We start from the raw sequence: 25,032 nt of genomic DNA, 5'->3' as shown, positions 1-25,032 counted from the left end.
GCCTAATTTAGCCAGGTGTAAAATAATCCCCTATATGGTCTTGAAGATAATCAAAAAATAACTGTTGGGGGGAGGTTCTCTTCAGCACCAATCCAGTAAATGTGGAGGAGTTAAGATGTTGCGTTGTTAACGTCCAAATGCGGAACTCGCATCACAGGCTCTCTTTCCATTTCCCCCTGAAAACCTTGGGCCTGACATTAACTTTGTTTCACCAGACTGTTTTTAAACAGCAATTGGCTGATGGTCTGGTGCTAATGGGCCTCGTTTAACGCTATACTAACTGTGGTCACTATATCCCGCCCCAGGGGCGATCAACGAGATGGCGACCCACCCTGGCTACTATGAGGACCTGGTAGAGAAGTCTATGGGGAAGTACAACCTGGCCACGGAGGAGATCGAGAGAGACCTGCACCGCTCCCTCCCTGAACACCCAGCCTTCCAGAACGAGATGGGGATCGCTGCCCTACGAAGGGTCCTTACTGCCTACGCCTTCAGAAACCCCAACATAGGCTACTGCCAGGTACACACATGGTATATAGTATACCCGCATGGTATATACACAGCTCAAAAAAATAAAGGGAACACTAAAATAACACATCCTAGATCTGAATGAATGAAATATTCTTATTAAATTATTTTTTCTTTACATAGTTGAATGTGCTGACAACAAAATCACACAAATTATCAATGGAAATCAAATTTATCAACCCATGGCGGTCTGGATTTGGAGTCACACTCAAAATTAAAGTGGAAAACCACACTACAGGCTGATCCAACTTTGATGTAATGTCCTTAAAACAAGTCAAAATGAGGCTCAGTAGTGTGTGTGGCCTCCACGTGCCTGTATGACCTCCCTACAACGCCTGGGCATGCTCCTGATGAGGTGGCGGTTGGTCTCCTGAGGGATCTCCTCCCAGACCTGGACTAAAGCATCCGCCAACTCCTGGACAGTCTGTGGTGCACCTTGGCGTTGGTGGATGGAGCGAGACATGATGTCCCAGATGTGCTCAATTGGATTCAGGTCTGGGGAACGGGTGGGCCAGTCCATAGCATCAATGCCTTCCTCTTGCAAGAACTGCTGACACACTCCAGCCACATGAGGTCTAGCATTGTCTTGCATTAGGAGGAACCCAGGGTCAACCGCACCAGCATATGGTCTCACAAGGGGTCTGAGGATCTCATCTCGGTACCTAATGGCAGTCAGGCTACCTCTGGCGAGCACAGGCTACCTCTGGCGGCCCCCCAAAGAAATGCCACCCCACACCATGACTGACCCACCGCCAAACCGGTCAATTCTCCACGGCGTCTCCAGACTCTGTCACGTCTGTCACATGTGCTCAGTGTGAACCTGCTTTCATCTGTGAAGAGCACAGGGCGCCAGTGATGAATTTGCCAATCTTGGTGTTCTCTGGCAAATACCAAACGTCCTGCACGGTGTTGGGCTGTAAGCACAACCCCCACCTGTGGACATCGGGCCCTCATACCACCCTTATGGAGTCTTGTTTCTGACCATTTGAGCAGACACATGCACATTTGTGGCCTGCTGGAGGTCATTTTGCAGGGCTCTGGCAGTGCTCCTCCTTGCACAAAGGCGGAGGTAGTGGTCCTGCTGCTGGGTTGTTGCCTTCTCTTCCCTGATGTACTGGCCTGTCTCCTGGTAGCGCCTCCATGCTTTGGACACTACGCTGACAGACACAGCAAACCTTCTTGCCACAGCTCGCATTGATGTGCCATCCTGGATGAGCTGCACTACCTGAGCCACTTGTGTGGGTTGCAGACTCCGTCTCATGCTACCACTAGAGTGAAAGCACCGCCAGCATTCAAAAGTGACCAAAACATTAGCCAGGAAGCATAGGAATTGAGAATTGGTCTGTGGTCCCCACCTGCAGAACCACTCCTTTATTGGTGGTGTCTTGCTAATTGCCTATAATTTCCACCTGTTGTCTATTCCAATTGCACAACAGCATGTGAAATCTATTGTCAATCAGTGTTGCTTCCTAAGTGGACAGTTTGATTTCACAGAAGTGTGATTGACTTGGAGTTACATTGTGTTGTTTAAGTGTTCCCTTTATTTTTTTGAGCAGTGTAGTATACACGCATGGTGTATAGTATACGCACACAGACGCACCAGTCCTTTCGCTCAAGATCCACTGCCAAAGTAGACATCCGTCCAGGTAAGCAGAACGTCACGAGATTACTTCAAAACCGGCCTCTAGGGGCAATGTTGGCGCTATTACCTTTAAGTCCTGTGGACAGGGATGGCGGATGGGCGTAAGCTGCGAGCTCCGGCTCTGAAACTCGCGTGTTCAATCCCAGCGCTAAGCACTATTTTTGTCTATCCCAAACCTTAACCCTTAACTTAACCATTCAGAATGAATGCCTAATCTTAAATGTTATGTTTGTGGACAAACATCTGATTCTGCAGTGAGATCGTGAGAGCTTGTTACACACACTTATTTTACAACACAAACATTCACACTGCTCTTCAGTTTATAAATGGTCAAGTCACATAGTAGTTTTCCACTTCTATAGCTGTTCTGACTCCCCCGCGGGTCCCTAATCTTGGTTCCCCCTGCGGGTCGAAGCCATGAGGTTCCCTCTTGACTGCTGGTCCATCTGTTGGCAGCTTGAAACTCTGAAGGCGTTTAACTCAGGCTGAAAACTGTAGTCCAGACCTACTGTCACATAGCTGTTTAATTTGATTTTTGAAGGGCTTTTTGAAGGGCTTTGAGATTCTGTAAAGAAAAGCACTATAGAAGTTGAATGTATTATTCTGAATAATCTTGGTGGTTCTTCCTAGGCCATGAACATTGTGACGTCGGTGCTGCTGCTGTATGCTAAAGAGGAGGAGGCCTTCTGGCTGCTGGTGGCTCTGTGTGAGCGGATGCTGCCTGACTACTACAACACCAGGGTCGTAGGTCAGTTGGAAGCTTCTGGAATGCGGCTGTAGTAGGGCAATGGGTGGCTTTGTGGTCGACTGGTGTGTTTGCCTCTGCGTTTTTAACTTGGTCTCAGTGTCTCTATTTTATGTTTTGTGTTCAGATGTTTTGTGTTCAGACGTGTGTATGTGTCCCTCAGTCTTTGTGCATATCTGTTGGCATCGTTCTCCCTCTTATTGTATCAGTGTCTTTTTTTCTGTCTTGCTAACCTCCCACTTCTCCTTCTCCAGGAGCTCTGGTAGACCAGGGTGTTTTTGAGGAGCTGGCCAGGGAGTACGTCCCTGAACTCTACGACTGCATGCAGGACCTGGGAGTCATCTCTACCATTTCCCTCTCCTGGTTCCTCACCCTGTTCCTCAGTGTCATGCCCTTCGAGAGTGCCGTGGTGGTGGTCGACTGCTTCTTCTACGAGGGCATCAAGGTCATCTTCCAGCTGGCGCTCAGCGTGCTGCACGCCAACATCCACCAGCTGCTGGGGGCCAAGGACGATGGAGAGGCCATGACCGTGCTGGGAAGGTGAGGACAGGTGGGGGTGGAAGACCGACAAGGGGCCAAAGATACTAAAACGGGGCTTTTCAATTTCGGTCCTGGAGGGCAGAAACACTTCTTGATTTGTTTCTACCTGGTAGTTAATTGTATTCACCTGGTGCACCAGGTCTGATGAAAACCAGAAGGGTTTTTAGCCCTGCAGTACCAGAATTCTAACAGCCCTGGACTAAAGGGACATGATTGGTAGGCCAACTCATGACTGGAACCCTGAACCTAACCTGAACTAAAACTAAAACCCTAATCTTTGCCCTCACCTTGATCCTAACCATAACCAATTAGGTCATTCAACATGGGTTTGCTGGTCAGTCATGGTACTTTCGTTTTTCACTCAGAGCAGACCCCATGAGTCGGGTCAAAGGTAAAATTGTGTTGGCGGAAGTGACACGAGAGATCATCTATTTTTGAAACACTGCAGTAAGAACACTTCTTAATTCAACTAAAGCTTGATATTGATAAGCTGTCAATATAAAGGATTTGGTTGTGTGACACGTTTGTGTGTAGGTACCTGGACAGCGTGTCCAATAAGGACAGCACCCTGCCTCCCATCCCCCACCTGCACTCCCTGCTGACAGACGATGGGGATCCCCACCCGGAGGTGGACATCTTCAAGCTGGTCCGCAGCTCCTACGAGGTGAGTCTCCTCAACATGACCAGGGCACCGTCATTCAATTACTCCTTCAATCTGTCAGAGATGGGGTCAATTCAGTCAATTAAGTTTAAATGGAATTCAGCCCAACCCTGCTTCCTAGACCCAAGTGTATTCACTGGTAGAACTGTCACTCTGTTTTGACCTTTACTCTGGCTGGTGATTATGCAGTCTCAGTGAATATCCCAGCCGTAGGATAGCAGCAGTGTTGACCTCTCTCTCTCGGTCCCGTGTGGCTGTTTGTAGAAGTTTGGCTCCATCCGGGCAGACGTGATCGAGCAGATGCGCTTCAAACAGAGGCTAAGGGTCATCCAGACCATCGAGGACACCACCAAACGCAACGTGGTAACGACCCCTGCTATTACACACACTGTATGGTACAACAGATGTTGGGTGTGGAGGATTTCAAGTCATTTTAAGCCATTGTTTCTGATTGTATTCAATGCTGGTTAGTTCTGATCTCCTCACACAGGTCCTAAATCCAATGTTCTCTTTCAGGTCAGAACCATTGTCACGGAGACTGCCTTCAGCATCGACGAACTGGAGGAGCTCTACGTTCTGTTCAAGGTGAGTGACAGCCATGCTGTAGCCAATATGAACTAAATGGAACTGACCTCTAACCAATAGGAACTTAAAGGAACTAATCTCTTCCTGTATTGCTTTTCCTCAGCCTCCCTTTCTCTTTGGCAGGGCATCTCATTTCTCCTAGCTCTCACATAGTGCCCTGCTGCCACGGCAACACTGAATTATGGGCTATAGTTGGAGCCGGTACTTAATATCCATAGAGACAGACCTAAAACCCTGGCAACAGCATTTTACTCTTCATCCATTAACACAACAGACGCTCACTGCTCAGTCCTGTTAGAGGACATGGAGAAAGACGGATGAGTCTTCAGCACAGTTCTAATGGTCAGGGGTGCTGGTATAAGATGTGAGAAGTAGAGAACTTTTAATACCCAATGTTGTGCAATGTTCACATTGTTCTCTGATATCATGTACTTATCCATTAGAAACATTGTGCAAAGCAATTCAGCGGTATCTATATGCATTTCTTCACTGTGGGAGACCACATTTTCCCACATTTAGCATAGGTATCACCATTTGGTCTCATTCCTCCTCGCTTCTTTATACTTCAACATTTTCTAGAAAACTGCTACATAAATGTAATATATTTATTTAATTCACATTAAAACCCTGTTGAATCTATCAAATCTATTTCTACCATCTTCATTCTCCAGGCGGAACACCTGACCAGCTGCTATTGGGGCGGAACGGGTGGCAGCAACCCCACGGAGCGCCACGACCCCAGCCTGCCCTACCTGGAGCAGTACCGCATCGACCTGGAGCAGTTCAGGGGGCTGTTCTCCCTGCTCTTCCCCTGGGCCCCTGTCAACGGGGCCCACGCAGACCCCCTGGCCCTGCGCTTCTTCAGGCTCCTGGACCATAACGGAGACTCTCTGATTAATTTCCGGGAGTTTATTAGTGGACTGAGTAAGTATTGGTGGAGGTGGGTGAGGGGGTGTATCAAATAGAAGTTGACTAGTGATTGTAGCAACTGGTCAAAATGGATATTAAGTCTATATAGACATAATGAAATGTTATGACAAATTATCGCATCTATGGTGTATTTCAGGTGTTTTATGCCATGGGGATCTGACTGAGAAACTGAAGCTCCTGTACAAGATGCATGTGATTCCTGGTAAGTGTGTGTGTGTGTGTACTGTTCACAGAGAGGGAAAGAAGTCCAGAGGGAAATCTATACTCCTTATATGCTGTCATAACTGAGTGAGGGGGAGCAAAGATAAATTATTTTGTTCTCTCCCTCGCTTGGTTGAGCATATGGAGAAGGGAAGCTGCGGTTGGATGGTGCTCAAGACTCACACAGCAGTATTTTCACTCTGCTGGAAATCTACCTCTCAATCAGAAGGGCTTTCATGGCTCTCTGGCTCAGGTCGCGTTAATTCCCTGTATAACAGCAAAGCCTGAAGCAGCTATTGTTTTGGTTCTCGGAATGATGGGGTTAGCTTTTTTCCTTTGCCAGCCACAAGGAAACATGGAAATATTGTCTCTGGCAGAATGATATATGTTGAGAACTAACAGATGTTTAGCGAGAAGAGGATACAGAAATGACTTCAGACTTATGATCCAACATTGGGATGTGTGAGGCCTCGATGGAAAGATAATGATGAATGGATACAATTTATATTGCACTTTTTCAACTGCAGTGTTTGAGGCGTTATGATAACGCCCCTTACAGCAATTGGAAAGGCGCTATATAAATGCTATCAATTATAATAACAATGGTAAGGCCTAAAATGTTGTATCTTCCTGTCCCCTCCCAGAGGTGACCCATGAGCAGGAACCAGACTCTGCCTTCGAGGCCACCCAGTACTTCTTTGAGGACATCACCCCGGAAACTTCCAATGGTAGGCTATGTCCTCATCAACACGCCAGAGGTTACACAATGTTTGCACCCCAAATTGCACCCTTTTCCCTGTATAGTCCACTAATGTTGACCAGGGCCTTATGTGCTCTCAATCACAGTCACACTCCACTCATGGCATGCATCAACCTATTTCAACCTCCCACTTTTTGTTGTCTTCTTCAGATAACTTCCTAATGTGTCCTTTGACCTTTGCACTCTTGACCTTTCCCTTCCTCCAGGCCTTGACCCCAAGTGCAAGAGCGAGAAGGATGATGGCTTTGTCAGGGTCACGTTCAAGACTGAGAAAGGTACGCACTGCTATAAAACAGTTATGAGACACGCGTATCTATCGCTAGTTTGTAAATGCCTCAATCTAAATGATAATACCTTAAGCCACAAAGTCTACTGTTCATGTTCCTTTTTTTGTTGCAAAGGCCTTTATTTACTGTACCTCAAGAACACTCATCTCACTGTAAGGAACTTAGCTGTAGCTCTCTAATCTCCCTCCTATTTGAAATGATTTCCAACCATTTGACTCCATACACACACATCCCAAAAGTCTGGGATGAAAAGGGGAAGCACTGTTACTTTTCTATGTATCATGTTTTCTTGGAGCAAAAATTGTCTACGGTCGCTGATTAGGGACGATATACTTACTGATTTTCCAGACAATAAAATTCCCATTAAAGCAATAGATTCCTAATAGAATTGAACAGTCTCAAAGTGCAACTGGGAGTGTTGCATGTTAAATAGTCCCCAAGCTAGGCCTGCATGCCACTTCAGTTTATTGAGGGCATTATTGGTGCATGTTCTCTTATTCATTCAACACTTTCTACTTGACAACAGCACATACATTAGTTGTTGTTATGGCCTCCTATAAATAGTCAAAGCGTGCCGGGCTGCTAGCTTTTAACTCTTAACGGCCACCTCTGTTTCTACAGTGAAGAAACTGCACACCCCTGACTACCGCCACTACCTGAGGCTGTGGAACCAGGGCACCAAGAACAAACTGGACAACATGAAGGATCTGCCCAAACTCAACCAGGTAAGAGCATTAAGAACCACTCCACCTCCCCAGGGGGAGTCAGTGGAGTCCACTTGATCAATGTGGCTGTGTGAGGCTATGAAATTGTGTGTGTCGTGCCAATGAATCTACCTTGTCTTCCTTCCCAGGCTAACCTGTATGTCTTCCTCTCTCTCTCCTTCAGAGCCAGTTCATAGAGCTGTGCAAGACACTGTACAACATGTTCAACGAGGACGCCCAGGAGCAGGAGCTGTATCACGCCACGGCCACCGTCACCAGCCTGCTGCTGGAGATGGGCGAGGTGGGCAAGCTCTTCTGCCATTCCAAGGACCAGGAGGAGCAGGACCAGGATGATCCAGAGGAGGCCAAAACCAGTGGGCCAGCCCGAGATGGAGGGACCAAGCCTGGGGGTGTCTTCCAGCAGAGGGGCCAGGGGGAGAAGGAGAGCCAGGCCAGGCCCTGTGGCCCTGCGAAGAGGGATGGCAGGGGCGAGCAGCTGTCTGCCATGGAGGACATTAAGCTGGAGGACTCGTCCCCGAAGGACACAGGGACATCGTCCTCCATGCTCATCTCAGATGACGAGACCAAAGACGACACGTCCATGTCGTCCTACTCGGTGCTCAGCGGAGGCTCCCATGAGCTCGACGACAAGCTTCACTGCGAGGACATTAATGACGACACGGTCCTGGTGCGCAGCAAGAATGGGCCCCATGGTGGAGGGGTAGGGAATGGGCTTCACGGTGAAGGTGGGCCCCATGGCAGAGATGGGGGGCTGCCTCACAGCACCAGCATAGATAAAGACTGGGCCATCACCTTTGAGCAGTTCCTGGCATCGGTGCTCACTGAGCAGGCCCTGGTGCTTTACTTCGAGAAGCCAGTGGAGGTGGCCGCACGTATCACCAATGCCAAGAATGTGAGGAAAGTGGGGTGCTCCCTACTGTCCGCTAGCGACTATGAGATCTCCCTGTCTGGGTAACTAATGCCTCAATGAAAAAGAGAATTTACAGAGACAGACTCTTGCTCTGTAGGTTGACTGCTTCGGAAAACAGGGAAACATGTCAAGTAAATGTACAACGTGAAAAACCCAGTCTTCTCCTCTTTGTCGGGTGACAAGAATGACAGTCTGCTAGAACTGATCTAAGTCTAACATTTGTGTGCAATACTATAAGAGTAAAAAAATCAAATAAATACCTGCTCTTAGCAATGTATTTTACCAGATGTCAACAACCTGTTTTATCTTTAGGGTTAGATTCTGTTCAGCAGAGGGACCAGGGAAGGACAAAAAGGGCTTTATTGACCTTTGACCTCAAAAGGAATTCAGGCAGAGCTGTGGTGTGTGTACTGTACATGTATTAGCTGTGCTTGCTGTACTTTATATGAAGTCATGTATACATGTTACTACTAATAATAGCTAAACCAGTTAGACTACTACGTATCATGATGTTTAAGTCTTACAGACCACCAGCCCAGTCCAGGAGTGGCCTGTCACAGTCCCAGAGGAACACTGCTCAGTCGTTGTAGAGTTCTGTTAGCCGCTAACTCATTAGCCGCTAGGCTAATTGACTAACAGCAACCTGTGGGGCAGTTCTACTCACTGCTAATCTATTAGCCGCTAATTTACACTAGAAACAATGGTTAAGACGGGTAGCATCCGTTAGCTACAATGAAGAAGTGACTGTACTTCTAGAGTTGGGAAGATTAGTTGCCGCCGCTTCAGGATAACCCACACTTGCACTGGAATGAAATATGAATGGTGGTGAAAGCTTTATCTGGCTAGATGTACTTCAGTAAATTCACTAAGGAAAACACTGTTTAGATTTCATTCGTGTGGTAGCTTAGCCTGCATACTGAACTGTAGAGCACACGCACTTTGTTTTATCAGGAAAAAATGACATTTACAACATCTTTCCTTTTAATTCCATAAGCATGTTTTCTGCCTTTTTTTCTGTGCCACTCCTGCACTCGTCGTCAGCACACTCCAAAAGCTTCTTTTTTTTAAACAATGTTTTTGAACTTTTTGCTCTGTATATTTTTACTGTTTTATTTATTTTTTTGTTCCAATGTGAATGATTTTGTCATGTACAAAGGTCATGATTTTTAAGTGTACCACTTCAACTAATTAAAAAGTGTAGAATGAACGGTCTTACGCTACATATTAAAATGTCTCATGTCTCTTTGGGATTTATCAGTTAGGGTTGCTCATACTGTAGCCTGGGATAAATATTGATAAGCTCTGTTTCGACATTTAGAGGGGAAGACGGATCTATACAGAGATGGAGACGGAGCACCCTCTGCTGGAGAAGAGAATGTTCCAGAATCAGACCCAAAATTCTGCAATGCCACCAAAGATCAGGATATATGAGGATGCTTTCATCAGGCTGTTTATCATTGAAAGAATGGTCAGTTCCTGTCTACTTGAGGGGGTGGCTCTCCCATAGACACCAATGCGATAGCAGTTGGGTCTGGTCTACTCAGCTCAATGGTCTACTCGGCTCCATTTGAAACAAGCAAAAAATGAGGGAGTAGAATATCTCTGATGCCACCACTGCAAATACTTTTCTCTTTTCTATCTAAGCGAAGGGTTAATGGCTAACATTTTTGCAGTTCTCTAGCTTCGACAATGGTGCGCAGTGTCAGCGTGGGAGACATGCTGAAATAGAGACTTTGTCACATACAGGTTGTTTGTGAAATCTCTCGCTTTCTTCTCATCTGCTGCTCTGCAGATGCTTGGGGGTGTGGTTCAGGTTGACCAATAAGAGTTTGCCATTGTAATGCATATGGGAACATTCTCTAGCAATGATTAATCCATTAACGTAGTAATGGATTGGGTTGAAGTGTTTACTGGTCTCTGTTCTCCTTTTACTGCAGTTATGTAATAATTGTTCATCCCAGGACCTGAGCAAATGCAAAGGTCCCTAAATTATGGATTCAAAGGTCATTAGAATGTAGAACAGGGTTTCCCAAACTCGGTCCTGGGGCCCCCCTGGGTACACGTGTTTGCTCTTGCACTACACAGCTGATTCAGGACTGTCTTTTGGAAACTGATGTAGAACACTGGATTTTAATTAATGTTCTGTGTTGTTAGGATAAAGAATTTGATGTATTAAATTAACATCTAATTAATCATGTGTGATGCTGAATGATAGCGTGTTTGTTTTTTTTGTTTTTTACCATTCATCCCAGAGCCTACACGGTAGGTGCATAGTCTTATGTATGGTAGCAAACAATGTCCCTAATTCCCTCTTGCTTTTAGGATTATTTTCTGTTTATACTCCAATCACTGTTTTTTTCCTCTTTTGTCCACAGGGGTAATATGTTAACCAATAATGTTCTGTTTATCAAGTTCTCATTCCTGTGTGTTTACCATGAACCTGGGTGGTCAGCCTAACCGCACTTCTTTACACCCGGAAGCTAGCCGCACCAATGTGCCTGAGGAAGCACTGTTCAACTGACGACGAGGTCAGCATGCAGGTTGCCCGGCGCACCACAAGGAGTCGCTAGGGTGCGATGAGCCAAGTAAAGCCAAGTAAAACCCGGATGATGCTGGCCCAATTGTGTGCTGCCCTATGGGACTCCCGATCATGGCCGGTTGTGATACAGCCTGGGATCGAACCCGGGTCTGTAGTGATGCCTCTAGCACTGCCTTAGTGCCTTAGACCTCTGCGCCACTCGGGGGGCCCAGGGTCAGTTTTGTCTTTTACATAAGAAGGTGGCGTTTCTCAGTAGCTGAGCTGAAGAGGGAGAGAGGGAAAACACCCTGCTGTAAGGCAATACTCTTATCAGACCCATTTGCCCTTTAGTCCCTAGATCACGTCACAACCCTCCCACTTCTGTCACCTCTGTATATTGACCGAGAGGCAAACTCTTCACTCCACATGTGCCAGCATTACGATTTGAACGGTTCTGGGACTTCAGTCCATTCCAACATGTGCTCAAACATTTTGTCCCCCTAAAAACACCAGTGACATGTAACTTATTGTAGAGAATTAAGGTAGCTGCTAGCATGGTTAAACCAGACTGAACACTACAGCCTGGTATGTTTAAACGTCTCTATCAATAGGCAGCCAATCGAAATAAAGCCAACTATCTCACCTGGTCTGTCACAATTTCATCAGGAACACCAGTTACCTTTTGACAGACTGTCATGAATCTGGCTGTTAGCCAATTAAACTCTCCCACCTTAAGCCCCTGTCCTCCACACCCTAACTCCTATTGGCTGAGAGCTTAGACAAGCCTCTCGACAGCTGGTACGATGGGTCCACTGCACGTTACTGATGTTATTGCTAGAAATGTTGTAGATAAGCAACATATTGTTGTAATGAAGGGAATGATTACATTCAGTAAACCCATCTTCGTGTTACGGATACTTCTGATATTCATATAGGTCTGCTGGTAGCTGTGGGGTGAACAGAGTAAAAGAGCCCCAGTGGTTCCAAATACTCTGTGGTAGATAGCTATGTAAACTCAGAATAAAAAGAGAAATGTCCCTTTTTCAGGACCCTGTCTTTCAAAGATAATTTGTAAAAATCAAAATAACTTCACAGATCTTCACTGTAAAGGGTTTAACCACAGCTTCCCATGCTTGTTCAATGAACCATAAATTAATGAACATGCACCTGTGGAACGGTCGTTAAGACACTAACAGCTTACAGACGGTAGGCAATTAAGGTCACAGTTATGAAAACGTAGGACACTAAAGAGGTATTTCTACTGACTCTGAAAAACACCAAAATAAAGATGCCCAGGGTCCCTGCTCATCTGCGTGAACGTGCCTTAGGAATGTTGCAAGGAGGCATGAGTACTGCAGATGTGGCCAGGGCACTAAATTGCAATGTTCGTACTGTGAGACGCCTAAGACAGCGCTACAGGGAGACAGGACAGACAGCTGATCGTCCTTACAGTGGCGGAGCACGTGCAACAACACCTGCACAGGATCAGTACATCTGAACATCACACCTGCGGGACAGGTACAGGATGGCAACAACTGCCCGAGTTACACCAGGAACGCACAATCCCTCCATCAGTGCTCAGACTGTCCGCAATAGGCTGAGAAAGGCTGGACTGAGGGCTTGTAGGCCTGTTGTAGTAAGGCAGGTCCTCACCAGACATCACCGGCAACAACGTCACCTATGGGTACAAACCCACCGTCGCTGGACCAGACAGGACTAACAAAAAGTGCTCTTCACTGACGAGTTGCAGTTTAGTCTCACCGGGGGTGATGGTCTGATTCGAGATTATAGTCGAAGGAATGAGCGTTACACCGAGGCCTGTACTCTGGAGCGGGAGCGATTTGGAGGTGGAGGGTCCGTCATGGTCTCGGGCGGTGTGTCACAGCATCATCGGACTGAGCTTGTTGTCATTGCAGGCAATCTCAAAGCTGTGTGTTACAGGGAAGACATCCTCCTCCCTCATGTGGTACCCTTCCTGCAGGCTCATCCTGACATGACCCTCCAGCATGACAATGCCACCAGCCATACTGCTCAGTCTGTGTGTGATTTCCTGCAAGACAGGAATGTCAGGGTTCTGCCATGGCTAGCGAAGAACCCAGATCTCAATCCCATTGAGCATGTCTGGGACCTATTGGATCGGAGGGTGAGGGCTAGGGCCATTCCCCACAGAAATGTCCAGGAATTTGCAGGTGCCTTAGTGGGAGAGTGGGGTAACATCTCACAGCAAGAACTGGCAAATCTGGTGCAGTCCATGAGGAGGAGATGCACTGCAGTAATTAATGCAGCTGGTGGCCACACCGGATACTGACTGTTACTTTTGACCCCCCCCCCCCCCCCCCTCCATTTATGTTCGTCACATGTCTGTGGAACTTGTTCAGTTTATGTCTCAGTTGTTGAATCTTGTTATGTTCATACAAATATTTACACATGTTAAGTTTGCTGAATATAAACGCAGTTCACAGTGAGAGGACGTTTCTTTTTTTGCTGAGTTTATGACAAAAGGTAACATTACACAATGAGTGGGGAATGTTGCCACATTGCACTGAGATTAATGAAATATTCCCATTAAATGTTGCATTGTAGTTTCAAAGTAATGTACCGGTAAATGTGTTGTTTTTCACGAATGTTAGAAGCTGTGCGCTGCTGTAGGGTTGATTTGGACATTGACTTTCTTGACAGTGAGTGGACTTTGGTTTGGCCCGTGCTCCTGTACACAGTAACACCTCTCTCTGTGGCAAGTCAGTAAAAAATTGAATAAATATGAGGATGCACAACTCCTTGTTTCAGGGTTAGGGCTGGCTCCCTGGGACTGTAGTTTGGGCTCTCACGTCCTGCAGTAAACCAATAGCTAGTCAAACGAATTTTAATCCACAGGATTAATAACAATGTAAGTACTCTCAGATATTACCTGTTAGATTTCGCTACACTCGCAAAACAATTTGATTTGATTTGACCAACATGGTTTAATTTTTTGTTGTTGTTGGTTAGACCTAATATAGGTTTTGTAAATCTTGGTTTCTTTTTGAGATGTGTTGATCCATTTAATTTTAAACCTGGATTAGTTAATCTAAGGTTCGATCTTTAAACTATGATTAGTTATACGTGTCATAATGGATTCGCCATAGCAACGTGTTCTCATTCTATTTCTATGGAAACAAATTAGCACTGGTCATTGCTAGCTTGTGTCCTTTATACAGGCTATTAAAACTATACTTTTTGGTCAAATTAGTTAGCTGGCTAGTTGACTTTTACAATCATGGTATCCACAAGAGCGTTAATCACACTGAAAATGAAGCACATACACTGACATTTTATCAATTTAAACCTCCTGCAGGAGCAGTTCAGAATAATCCCTAATCTACATTTTAATTTAATTTTAAAACAATCAAGCAAGAATATTTAAACTAAGAACAAAATTAAACTTAGTTTAGAAGGTTTACATTTAACAAATATTAATTTAAAACTAGGTTTAAAATGTGGTGCAACAAGATTAATACTTGAACCTTGATTTAACCCCGTTTAAACCTTGATTAAACCCAGTTATTGACCTTGATTTAACCCAATTTGAGTTAATCCATGTTGGTGCAACCCACCCCTATATATAACTGATGTTTATTTGATCTGGTTGATTGTATAGATTATTATAATCAATGCTGTTCAGTTGTTATTGTGATGTAATGTGTTTTCAAACATCACAAAATCCCTCCTGCCTCAACAATAGGCTACACACTGCACAGGCTATTGTACTTTAGAAACTGAATCAACAAATTGACCTGCATATTTACTCAACAATTTCCTAAGTATCCACAGCATTTTCCTAAATTCCAAGGATGGTAAGAGAGAATAGATGCGGCAGTGTTGACATCCTTCCCTCTTCGTCCTTCACTGTCTGCAGTACCAGGGACCATGGTGGGAATGAAGCCCTCCGATACACCCCCTACCCTGGGGGTGAAGCTGCTGAGTGCTGGCTCAGCGGCCTGCATCGCTGACCTGGTCACCTTTCCCCTGGATACAGCCAAAGTCAGACTCCAGGTAATGGTTCACTGCCCACCTCCAGCCCTGAAGACTTGAGTCTGACCTCCTGTAACTCTGAATTTTACTGGCACCTCCTGTAACACTGATTCTTGTGGGGACCTCCGTTAACACTGACACTTGTGAACCCCAGATTCAGGGAGAGAAGGTGGCGTCGGAAGCTACCAAGGGCATCCGCTACAGGGGGGTGTTTGGGACAATCAGTACCATGATCCGGACGGAGGGGCCCAGGTCGCTGTATAACGGTCTGGTGGCGGGCTTACAGAGACAGATGTGCTTTGCCTCCATCAGGATCGGCTTCTATGACAACGTCAAAAACTTCTACTCTGGCGGCGCAGACAGTAAATTAGGATAACAGTTATTCATCGGAGATAATAATCTGTGATGTTACATATTTTGTACCAAGAGAAGAAGCATCATATAGTACCTCAATCATCATCCTTTCAGTACTTAACAAACCCTCTGCCCCTGTCCTATCCCAGCTGCAAATATTGGTATCCGTATCTTGGCCGGCTGCACCACAGGGGCCATGGCTGTGTCTTTCGCCCAGCCCACTGACGTGGTGAAGGTCCGCTTCCAGGCCCAGGTCAACCTGACCGGGGTGGCTCGTCGCTACACGGGCACCATGCAGGCCTACAAACACATTTTCAACCACGAGGGCATCCGCGGGCTCTGGAAAGGTTAGTCAGTACAACCCTGGGCCCAATCGGTTGATTTGCAAGTAACACCAATATCTCCATTGGTTGTGTTGCTGCTAACCTTGAGCCCCATTGATTGTGTTTGTCCGTAGTGGAACTGTTTGCATAGAAAAGACCAAAGATTGTTGTCTATGTCACTGTCATTCAATGTCAGGGATGTACAGATATTGATTGGAGCAGATACTGCAAAGTTGATGATCCCATAGGACAGAACTTGAGTGCACCTGAAAATAAAACTTGGCTTTGCAGGTTGTTGTTGAGTTTTCTTGGGCCTTTTACTAATGATAGACTAGTGGTTTAATTCTGGTATAACTATTGGGGTTATTAACCAACCAACCTGCTTCTTTTTCACTCCAGGCTGTCTACCCAACATCACTAGGAACGCTCTGGTCAACTGCACAGAGCTTGTGACCTATGACCTCATCAAGGAGGCCATTCTTAGGCACAACCTGTTGTCAGGTGAGTGGGTGCTATACAGTCACAGCGAGACAGCTGACTGGGCAGAAGTCCACATGCCCTCTCGCTCTTTTGTTCTTCATGTATCTTGAAAGCCTGATAACAGTATACATATTGGTACATAATATTCTGTCCAGCTATGGAATAAGACGGAGCTAACATTTATCTCATGGATTTTTATTGCACCTTTCACAACAAAGCGGTATAAAACAGAGATAATGATTTCCTGCAGGCCTCGAGACAGAGGCCTTATACAGTACAATGTATCTGCATGGCACTACTTGAACATTAACTTTAGTGTAAGCATTTCTGTTATACATCTGTGTTAATCCACTAGTTCATCTAAGGTTCAATCTTTAAACTATGATTAGTTACACGTGTCATAATGGATTCACCATAGCAATATGTTCTCATTCTATTTCTATGGAAACAAATTAGCTAGCTAGCAAATTGAGTTTGAAATACAGGCCATTAAAACGAATTGCACTTTTTGGTCGAATTAGTTAGCTGGCTAGTTGACTTTTACAAACATGGTATCCACAAAATCTAAAATTGTTAATCATACTGAAAATAGGTGCCCATTGATATCTTTGTGACAGTGTTTCAAAAGGGCTTATGATGACCGTTTTCCCACAGATAACCTCCCGTGTCATTTTGCTTCTGCGTTCGGCGCCGGCTTCGTTACCACCTGCATTGCTTCTCCGGTGGACGTGGTGAAGACACGATACATGAACTCTCCGCCGGGCCAGTATAAGAGTGCCATCAACTGTGCCTGGACCATGGCCACCAAAGAGGGACCCACGGCCTTCTACAAAGGGTGAGCTCACAGACAGTCACACACACTGTACAAACAGACCGGTGTCCTTCAGTCTGTTGATAGAACAAGGCAGTCGGATGTAGTTGTACATTTTAGAGTCCTCAATGATATATAATTGATTTTGCTGTTTTGGATGGTTACCTTGACACAGTAACTCTTCCAGAGGAGGCTGGTGGGAGGAGATATAGGAGGACTGGCTCATTGTAATGGCTGGAATGTAATCAAACATATTGAAACCACGTTTGACTACGTTCCATTTATAACATTCTAGCCGTTACAATGAGCCCATCCTCCTATAGCTCCTCCCAGCAGCCACCTCTGAACTCTACTAAGCAAAACTTTGGAGCATTCGCAGGGATCTTTAGTTGAAAGTCTCTCCCAGACAGGCCAACTAATGTTTAATTTGTCCTCTCTTGTTCCCTGTAGATTTGTGCCCTCATTTCTAAGGCTGGGCTCATGGAACGTTGTGATGTTTGTGTCGTTTGAGCAGCTCAAGAGAATCATGATGGTAGGAAAGCAGAAGATGGAGGACAAAAGTTAACTTCATTCCTATGTGCAAAGAGCCCTTTGCAATGATGAGAAGCGCACAAACCCTAGCCATATTGAGTTGGACCCACAATGTAGTGTAGACTACAGGAACACTATGGACCACGATCCATAACGTTAAGATTCCTATGTGTTCGACTGTCAGCATGTTGTATGAATAATGAGGAATCCTTTGTTAAAAAAGGAGTTATGAAAGTGCATTTGAAGTGCATCTACCTTGGAGAACAGTTTTATTTTCTCTATTGTTATTTATTTTGACCTATACTTCTCCTACGGTCTCAAACCAGTCCATGGGGACCTCTAGCCATTCTCTATAGTGTATTTAGCACACCTGCCAAATGTGAACTAATCAGCAAGCTGCTGTTACTTTAAATCAGATGTACTAGGGTTAGGATACAGAGTACTCTAGGAACGACTAGAGTTAAGGCAGCCCCCTCCGCAACGCTCTGATTTAGAGGGGTTGGGTTAAATGCGGAGGACACATTTCAGTTGAACGCATTCAGTTGTGCAACTGACTAGGTCTCCCCCTTTCTCTTAATTCCCCCCCAAAACGTTTAATTAGTTATAGTTTAATAATTAGTATTTAGATGGAGGTAATTTGCAATATATTGAACTTAATAAATATACTTTGTTTGTCTGTGTTCATTGTATTGTTCATTACACGATCCATTTAATCTCAATCTCGGGCCTGACAGCTGACAGTCATCACACACACATCCAAAAACATCACATCAGAAGTTTAATTTATTAACACTGGACATGTGTCAGTCGTTACAAAGATCCATACTGGGTCTACAAAATGTCAAATCATCTTAAAAAAAAAAAAATCAGGGCCCACGGCCTATAAATAACAGACAAAATACCATACAAAGTCAGCTTTCAGCAAAGACAATATTGTACGAATGTGTGGAATAGGCAGCGGCGTAATAACCAGTAATCTCAGCACCACCTATTGAAATGTATTGACAACAACGACGGTATCAATTCAAACGCATTAAAACATGCACAGAGCTCTCAGTGTCTGAGTAAGTAGTACAACCACTGAGCATTAGGTAAACAAATTATTCCAAATTATTTCTACTACGATATAAATTCCCTCTCTGGACACATATTTGATTCCTGAGCAAGAAGGACAAATACGAGAATGAGTAGGCAAAGTTATTATGAATACATGCGAGACGGCACTTGTTGACTTTGTTAAATAAATTCAAACCTAGTTACCAGCTAGTTAATATTATTCACCAATCTCCATTTCCTCTAAAACTATTATGTAATTCCTTTCCATGTCCACTGAAAAGTACACAGCCAATCAACTACATAGAACTAGTGCCCTACTATTTTATTTCCCCTTTTGTAATATTTGAAGCATTGGAATGGTCATTATTTGTGGCAGAGGGTTGAATTCCAGTCACCTGGTCTTATTTATTTCTAAAAACTACTAAAGTCACTAATTTATACCATTTTTAAAAAGAGGTGTGTAGATTGGGTCTAAACTAAGATCGAAGGGAAAGCTAGCTCAAAATGTCCCTTATAGATTTGGAAGTACGCTGTAGTGTATCGAGGTTCTGGTGGTCCCAATTAGGTCCAAGCGAGACCCATTCAGTCGGTTGGTCGGTCAGTTACTTCTTGGACTATCCGTCATGGTGAGGGCGACGGCGGGGTCCAGCAGTTGAATCTTGATATTGTCATGGAACTTTTCCCTGTAGTGGTTGAACTCCATGATGCTCTCGGGCTCCTCCTCCACCCAGAACTTATCAAACTTGTACACCAGGTAACCTGAAGCAGGGAGGCCAAGACAGACTTAGGGGTTTAGGTAACCTGAAGCAGGGAGTTATCCCCTATGCTACTGACAAACAGAGTTGAGCGCGATTAGCATACACTTACAGAACAGCTGATGGAGGTGCTGCAGTTGGGGTCTCCCAGACACCGTGTTGTAGAAGTGGGGTTTGAGAGCACCACTCTTCAGTAAACTGTACGCCATCTCCGTCAGGTTGATACCCACTATGGCATAGGAGTACCTGAAACATGACACACATATGATAATCATTAAAAGACTATAAATGTTGTCAAAGTAGGTTTACTTTGGGTGTGCTTGTTTTAGCTTGTTTGGGGCCCAGGTGGGCAGAGGTTTCACTTTAGGACTTATGGAAAAGTCTCAATTGTGGAAACTCTACCCACTCAGTACATTGGGCAAGCTAAAACAAACAACTATTGACAGATGAGTGAATATACTGAAATGTGAAACAGAACAGCTGACATATAAAGAACAGAGTTCAACAGGCCAGTCAACTCCTAAAATGAGATAATTACGTAATCCTTACCCCAGTTTGGGATGGTTTGCGTGGGACAGCACTTGCCGAGCCTCTTCAGTGTAGTTCTCACTAAAGAACCTGTAATAAACAAGATACCAAATTTAAAAAGTTAAGAAATCTAGCTTAAACTTGAGAAAAAAATATACAACTTTTTAGAATACTGATGAGCAAGGTTAGATTGTTAAGGACTGTACAGTCATTCAGACAACATAACTCACACAAGGTTGGTTAGGCCCAACATGCCCATTCCTCGGAAGTCAGTCTTGGGGTCATCGCCTTGGAAACCAATGTCGCCCCACTGTTTGGTAACTCTGGACTCCAGTTTGACCTCGGGCATCAACAGGTCCCACAACTGTAGAGTCAGACAAGTCCATTCCTGTTAATACTTTACACTTACCTTTAAATAGAGATGATATTAAAAAGGTTGAAACAGTCATGTTGAATCATCTCATCCAGAAACATTCCACTGCTCCATGCTCGTCATTGACATAAACAAATGAACGGCCACAGTACCTTCAAAAGCATTTCCTCGTGTTGGACTTTATCCGAGTCAAAATTCTCCTTCCTCAACTCTTCTACGGATGTGAATAAGTTCCTGTATCCCGTTATTTGTAAGAGACACAGCTTCAGATTCACCTTAAACCTAGGACCAAAGAGACACACATTAGTCATCAATACATACCATATAAAATCATCTATATAAAATATGAATAAAACTGTAAAGGGTAACAAGACTGACGTGGGATCCCTCTGCGTTTTGACATTCTTTTCCCTCATGATAAGATCCAGATGCTTCTCCAAACCATCCTCCTCCACTTCCACAGCAGCTCTTAATAGCTGGAGAGAGAGGGAGGGATAAAGGATGGAGGGACAGAGGAGAGAGATGGTGTGATTAGTTATCTCATCCATGGTAATAGCTCAGAGTTTGTGTTAGTACATCTCCTACAGACTATGATGTAACACGCACGATGATCACTGAGGTCAGATGATGGAACCACCAACTATGTATTACCTACTGCCTTAACTTTATATGGGGGAAATGCCATAGTAACAGAGTGATGCTGAGACTCAGAATTGTTCCCTTTAAAATGTATGCCAAACAAAAACGAATATTTGCAAAGTTAAGCAAACCATACAACTATGCACGACGACTTCCAACAGTGCAGATGCAAAGGTTTGGTAAGTGAATGACAACACCAACAGCACAAACCGTCATTTTATTACCAAACTTTGCATCTGCACTGTTCAACTAAGTGTGTTTTTGTAAAATATTCTGTGGAAATTGTTAAAGTAGTCATGTGCATAGTATGTTTTGTTTAACTTTGCAATCATTGGTATTTGTTTCCCATTCATTTTAAAAGTGAAAAATCAGAGTCTCCGCATCTCTATTACCATGGAAATGCCCATGAACTGTTGATAAGAATGTGAATAGCAACCATCGAGGTACTGATCAATGGATTTGTTAAGTGGGTTAAATGTAACAGTTGATTGTGGTTGTCTGTATGATAACTAGTCAACCATGCATTCCTGCTTCAGTAAAAATCAAGTGAAAGGAATGATTACCAACATTTACCTTAGATTTGGAGTTCTTGAGTGAGTACTCTGAATGAAGAAAAATCAAATGACAGGTTAAAAACAGTTCAAAATGATAATGAATAGCACAACTGACAACTTGTTTTTCGTAAGGGCTGGGTAGTGTTCATTGGGCATCGAATGGAGGAAAAACGGGGAGGACTATCTGGACTTGTCCAATTAGAGACGCCAATTGTTGTTTTTCCATAACAAAACATGTTCTGTTACCCTAATGAACACTATTTAGCTCTAGAATGTAACCTCACCTGCTTTCGTTGTCCTGGGCGCCCCAGGCTTGTAGCCGGCACAAATCCTTTGCAGCTCGCATTTCCCTGTCACCTGTCTGATGAACCACTTCAGCCAGTATCTAAGGAAGGACGTGTAGAAGTATCCCCAGATGCTGCTGAACATGGTCTACAACATAAACATGTCAGCAAGAGTTCAAAATACAACAAGGCAAGTGAATGACACCATAATCATAATAGTCATCCAAGACACATACTGGTAGGACAGCAATGGCGAGCCGTGCCTCTTCTTCGAAACATTGTCAAATGAGCACCCAAAAAGATTCCCCGTGTACTCCAGACAAGCCTATCGATTTATCCTTTAGTTGTACGCCGTGCAATGGTATTAATGGCAGATTATTTTTTTCTCCAGCAATGGCAATGTCTCTGTAGTAGGAGCTAGCTATTGATACCTTCAAGCTATCAGTCTTTAAAGTACTGCAGGACCTCCCCAAAAACAATCATAGGCTACTCTGTACAAAACTCCATATTCAATGGGAACGGTTGATACGTAGCTAATCTTAAAATGGCATGTCATCAGATAGGCCTAGGTGGTCAGGTCAAGTCAATTACTGGAAAGTTACCGTAGCAGTAACTTTCCACGGTGTCCCCCTCCCAAATTATCTAAATCTAACTGCAACTATTTCACAATCATAGATTTGCTAGCAAGCCATCTGTTGAATGCTGTTCCAGGACAGTAATTTACCTAGCTAGGAGACCAGGCGTGATTCATTTTGCCAATTAGTGAGTCGTACAGCCTAGAAACCAGGTGCAGGCTGTGGCACTGCTGAACCAGGATTGCCAGTGAGTAGAAGTGAAATGAGAGAACACGTTGCAACATGAACAGAAAGGCTCTATTGTAATTTGAGCTCCTACTTTAGCAGGTGTCTTTACACAAATGGCTTTTGCTTGGCAAAATAACTGCTTTTGTTAGCCGACTGGCAGCTTGTCTTTTGTTTAACAGCTAGCTAGTCAGCGCGTAGTAGATCGTCTCATTTCAGCCACCGTAAAGCTTCAGCACAGTAGCTTCAGGTTTCTAAATTAGTTGTTGGGGTACTAAAAATGTACAGTAATTTCATTGACCGGTAACGTTACAACACTAACTAGACTAGCTATAACAAACTGACTGTTCTGGAACAGCATTCAACGGATAGCTTGCTAGCAAATCAATGATTGTGGAATACTTGCAGTTAGAGACCTAGATAATTAACCCCAGAAAGAAAGTCAACATGTAAATAAACACAGTTAGCTATACCTGGCTTTTAAGCGTTAGCTAGCTACCTAACGTTAGCTAGCTTAGCCACACATTCACAACAGGTTGTCAATATTTACCTCTATTAATCAGGTGGATTATGTCAGCAATTACGCCTTGACTTGAGTGAAGATAGCAAGAAATATACCTAGTCGGGAGCGTTATTTACTTTAGCAATGACAAATTCCTCAGATTAAACTAAAAGAGATGTCCACTGAGGTAGTGATGTTGACAAGTATTTTTAGCTAACCTCTTCTTTGATTAATAGAATCTCGACCCACAAGTGTACCACTTTACCTTTAGCGCCACCTGTTGGGTTGGGGTATGGTGAGTTAATGGAATCCTGGGGTGTATTCAATACGCAGATTCTGTGTCAAAACGTTTTGCAACAGAACAGAAACCGTGTACTCCAAACGCTCTTCAACGTGACATACAAGTTGTTTGGTTCTTAAACGGACGTTGTAGTTCCTTTTAATTGTATGGTTTCCACGTGTTGTCATTCCAATCTGAATAGTCTGCTAAGGGTTTGGCACAAGCTGCTATAAATTATCAATTCTGCTCTAAAGTGAAGTTTGAGGGGTTCCTTCCAACTTCTTCTACCCGCTTATTTTATTTTTAAGAGAGACACAACTCAATTACAACTTCTATTTAAGAACAAAACGGAACTCACCAACATTTGGAGTAAACTTTTTTACCTGCTAATTAATTGCACCCATCTGGTGTCCCAGGTCTAAATCAGTCCCCGATTAGATGGGAACAATGAAAAAAAACAGTGGAACAGGCTTCGAGGTCCAGAGTTGAAATTGAGGGCACTAACCTATTATAATAGCTGCATTTCCTATACTTGCCACATGAAGGTGCGGATGTTGCATAGGATGTATGGTGAAAATACTTCCCTAAAGAAACCGTGGTCACTGGTCATAGGGATTAAGTTTAACAGCTCGACAAATTCCTTGAATTAGTAGTGTGTTCATATTTGATTGAAGTATGGAATCAGACATGTCAATCTCCCGTTTTTAAACACTAATGTTTTGGCAAAAAAACAGCATTGCATGTATGGATACTTTACTTTACTTTATCTATGATATAGCTTTATCAATCTAACAAGTATTCCAACTATTTAGTTTAATGACAGAAATGAAGAAAACATTGACATTCAATACTACAATACTATACCAGTAATTCCTACCATGATTTACAAAATGTGTCAATATACCATCATAACACAGTGTTGGTGCTATCTGGTATTCTTGGGATGTTCCTACCCAAACCATAACCTTAACCATCACCATAACTGTAACGTCTGCTCCCAACTCACACCCTCAAACACCTAGATCCCCTGAACGCAGCTCACTTTCCAGCCCATACTCTCAAACACCTAGATCCCCTGAACGCAGCTCACTTTCCAGCCCACACTCTCAAACACCTAGATCCCCTGAACGCAGCTCCCTTTCCAGCCCACTCAAACACCTAGATCCCCTGAACGCAGCTCACTTTCCAGCCCACACCCTCAAACACCTAGATCCCCTGAACGCAGCTCACTTTCCAGCCCACACTCTCAAACACCTAGATCCCCTGAACGCAGCTCACTTTCCAGCCCACACAAACACCTAGATCCCCTGAACGCAGCTCACTTTCCAGCCCACACCCTCAAACACCTAGATCCCCTGAACGCAGCTCACTTTCCAGCCCACACCCTCAAACACCTAGATCCCCTGAACGCAGCTCACTTTCCAGCCCACACCCTCAAACACCTAGATCCCCTGAACGCAGCTCACTTTCCAGCCCACACCCTCAAACACCTAGATCCCCTGAACGCAGCTCACTTTCCAGCCCACACCCCCAAACACCTAGATCCCCTGAACGCAGCTCACTTTCCAGCCCACACCCTCAAACACCTAGATCCCCTGAACGCAGCTCACTTTCCAGCCCACTCAAACACCTAGATCCCCTGAATGCAGCTCACGTTCCAGCCCACACTCTCAAACACCTAGATCCCCTGAACGCAGCTCACTTTCCAGCCCACACCCT

At 44.4% G+C, this 25,032-nt stretch overlaps 3 protein-coding genes across 5 annotated transcripts in view; 2 read left to right on the top strand and 1 right to left on the bottom strand.

Moving 5' to 3' along the window:
- Positions 1–9,721, top strand: part of LOC139374695 (TBC1 domain family member 9-like) — a 28,840-nt gene extending 19,119 nt beyond the window's left edge. The window contains exons 11-22 of the mRNA XM_071115765.1: positions 306–520; positions 2,801–2,918; positions 3,170–3,455; positions 3,990–4,119; positions 4,381–4,479; positions 4,633–4,701; positions 5,373–5,625; positions 5,768–5,833; positions 6,477–6,560; positions 6,799–6,867; positions 7,501–7,604; positions 7,768–9,721. Coding sequence (XP_070971866.1) covers positions 306–520; positions 2,801–2,918; positions 3,170–3,455; positions 3,990–4,119; positions 4,381–4,479; positions 4,633–4,701; positions 5,373–5,625; positions 5,768–5,833; positions 6,477–6,560; positions 6,799–6,867; positions 7,501–7,604; positions 7,768–8,559 — 2,285 coding nt within the window. The 3' untranslated portion in view covers positions 8,560–9,721. The remainder of the gene's footprint in view (positions 1–305; positions 521–2,800; positions 2,919–3,169; positions 3,456–3,989; positions 4,120–4,380; positions 4,480–4,632; positions 4,702–5,372; positions 5,626–5,767; positions 5,834–6,476; positions 6,561–6,798; positions 6,868–7,500; positions 7,605–7,767) is intronic.
- A 4,047-nt stretch (positions 9,722–13,768) lies between these two features.
- LOC139374693 (putative mitochondrial transporter UCP3) lies at positions 13,769–18,224 on the top strand. 3 transcript variants are annotated; one of them, XM_071115761.1, is made up of 7 exons: positions 13,769–13,919; positions 14,928–15,064; positions 15,198–15,405; positions 15,547–15,744; positions 16,120–16,221; positions 16,855–17,035; positions 17,462–18,224. In XM_071115761.1, exons 2-7 carry the CDS (start codon positions 14,939–14,941, stop codon positions 17,574–17,576), a joined length of 930 nt encoding a protein of 309 aa, XP_070971862.1. In that variant the 5' UTR covers positions 13,769–13,919; positions 14,928–14,938; the 3' UTR covers positions 17,577–18,224. The 3 variants fall into 3 exon arrangements, with proteins under 3 accessions (XP_070971862.1, XP_070971864.1, XP_070971863.1); XM_071115762.1 differs by having other exon boundaries at positions 13,827–13,919; positions 14,834–15,064; positions 17,462–18,221; XM_071115763.1 differs by lacking the exon at positions 17,462–18,224 and having other exon boundaries at positions 13,797–13,919; positions 16,855–17,039.
- An 83-nt stretch (positions 18,225–18,307) lies between these two features.
- Positions 18,308–23,282, bottom strand: LOC139374694 (ELMO domain-containing protein 2-like). The gene is made up of 9 exons (XM_071115764.1): positions 23,082–23,282; positions 21,732–21,879; positions 21,467–21,495; positions 20,633–20,730; positions 20,407–20,536; positions 20,112–20,245; positions 19,903–19,971; positions 19,466–19,599; positions 18,308–19,357 (listed from the first exon to the last, which is right to left on the bottom strand). Exons 2-9 carry the CDS (start codon positions 21,874–21,876, stop codon positions 19,197–19,199), a joined length of 900 nt encoding a protein of 299 aa, XP_070971865.1. The 5' UTR covers positions 21,877–21,879; positions 23,082–23,282; the 3' UTR covers positions 18,308–19,196.
- Positions 23,283–25,032: the final 1,750 nt, after the last annotated feature.

Source organism: Oncorhynchus clarkii, chromosome 19, assembly GCF_045791955.1.
Source record: "Oncorhynchus clarkii lewisi isolate Uvic-CL-2024 chromosome 19, UVic_Ocla_1.0, whole genome shotgun sequence".
Lineage (NCBI taxonomy): Eukaryota > Metazoa > Chordata > Actinopteri > Salmoniformes > Salmonidae > Oncorhynchus > Oncorhynchus clarkii.
The sequence above is the reverse complement of the archived record's forward strand: the minus strand, read 5'-3'. Positions and strand labels throughout refer to the sequence as shown.

Excerpts from the sequence above, each read along its gene's own strand:
- LOC139374694 (XM_071115764.1), bottom strand. The coding sequence starts at position 21,876 with ATGTTCAGCAGCATCTGGGGATACTTCTACACGTCCTTCCTTAGATAC. Across the intron at positions 20,537-20,632 it reads AAAACGCAGAGGGATCCCAC|GTTTAAGGTGAATCTGAAGC; the intron begins GTCAGTCTTGTT and ends CTTTGGTCCTAG. Across the intron at positions 19,358-19,465 it reads GCACCTCCATCAGCTGTTCT|GTTACCTGGTGTACAAGTTT; the intron begins GTAAGTGTATGC and ends TCCCTGCTTCAG.
- LOC139374693 (XM_071115761.1), top strand. The coding sequence starts at position 14,939 with ATGGTGGGAATGAAGCCCTCCGATACACCCCCTACCCTGGGGGTGAAG. Across the intron at positions 16,222-16,854 it reads TAGGCACAACCTGTTGTCAG|ATAACCTCCCGTGTCATTTT; the intron begins GTGAGTGGGTGC and ends GTTTTCCCACAG. Across the intron at positions 17,036-17,461 it reads CCCACGGCCTTCTACAAAGG|ATTTGTGCCCTCATTTCTAA; the intron begins GTGAGCTCACAG and ends TGTTCCCTGTAG.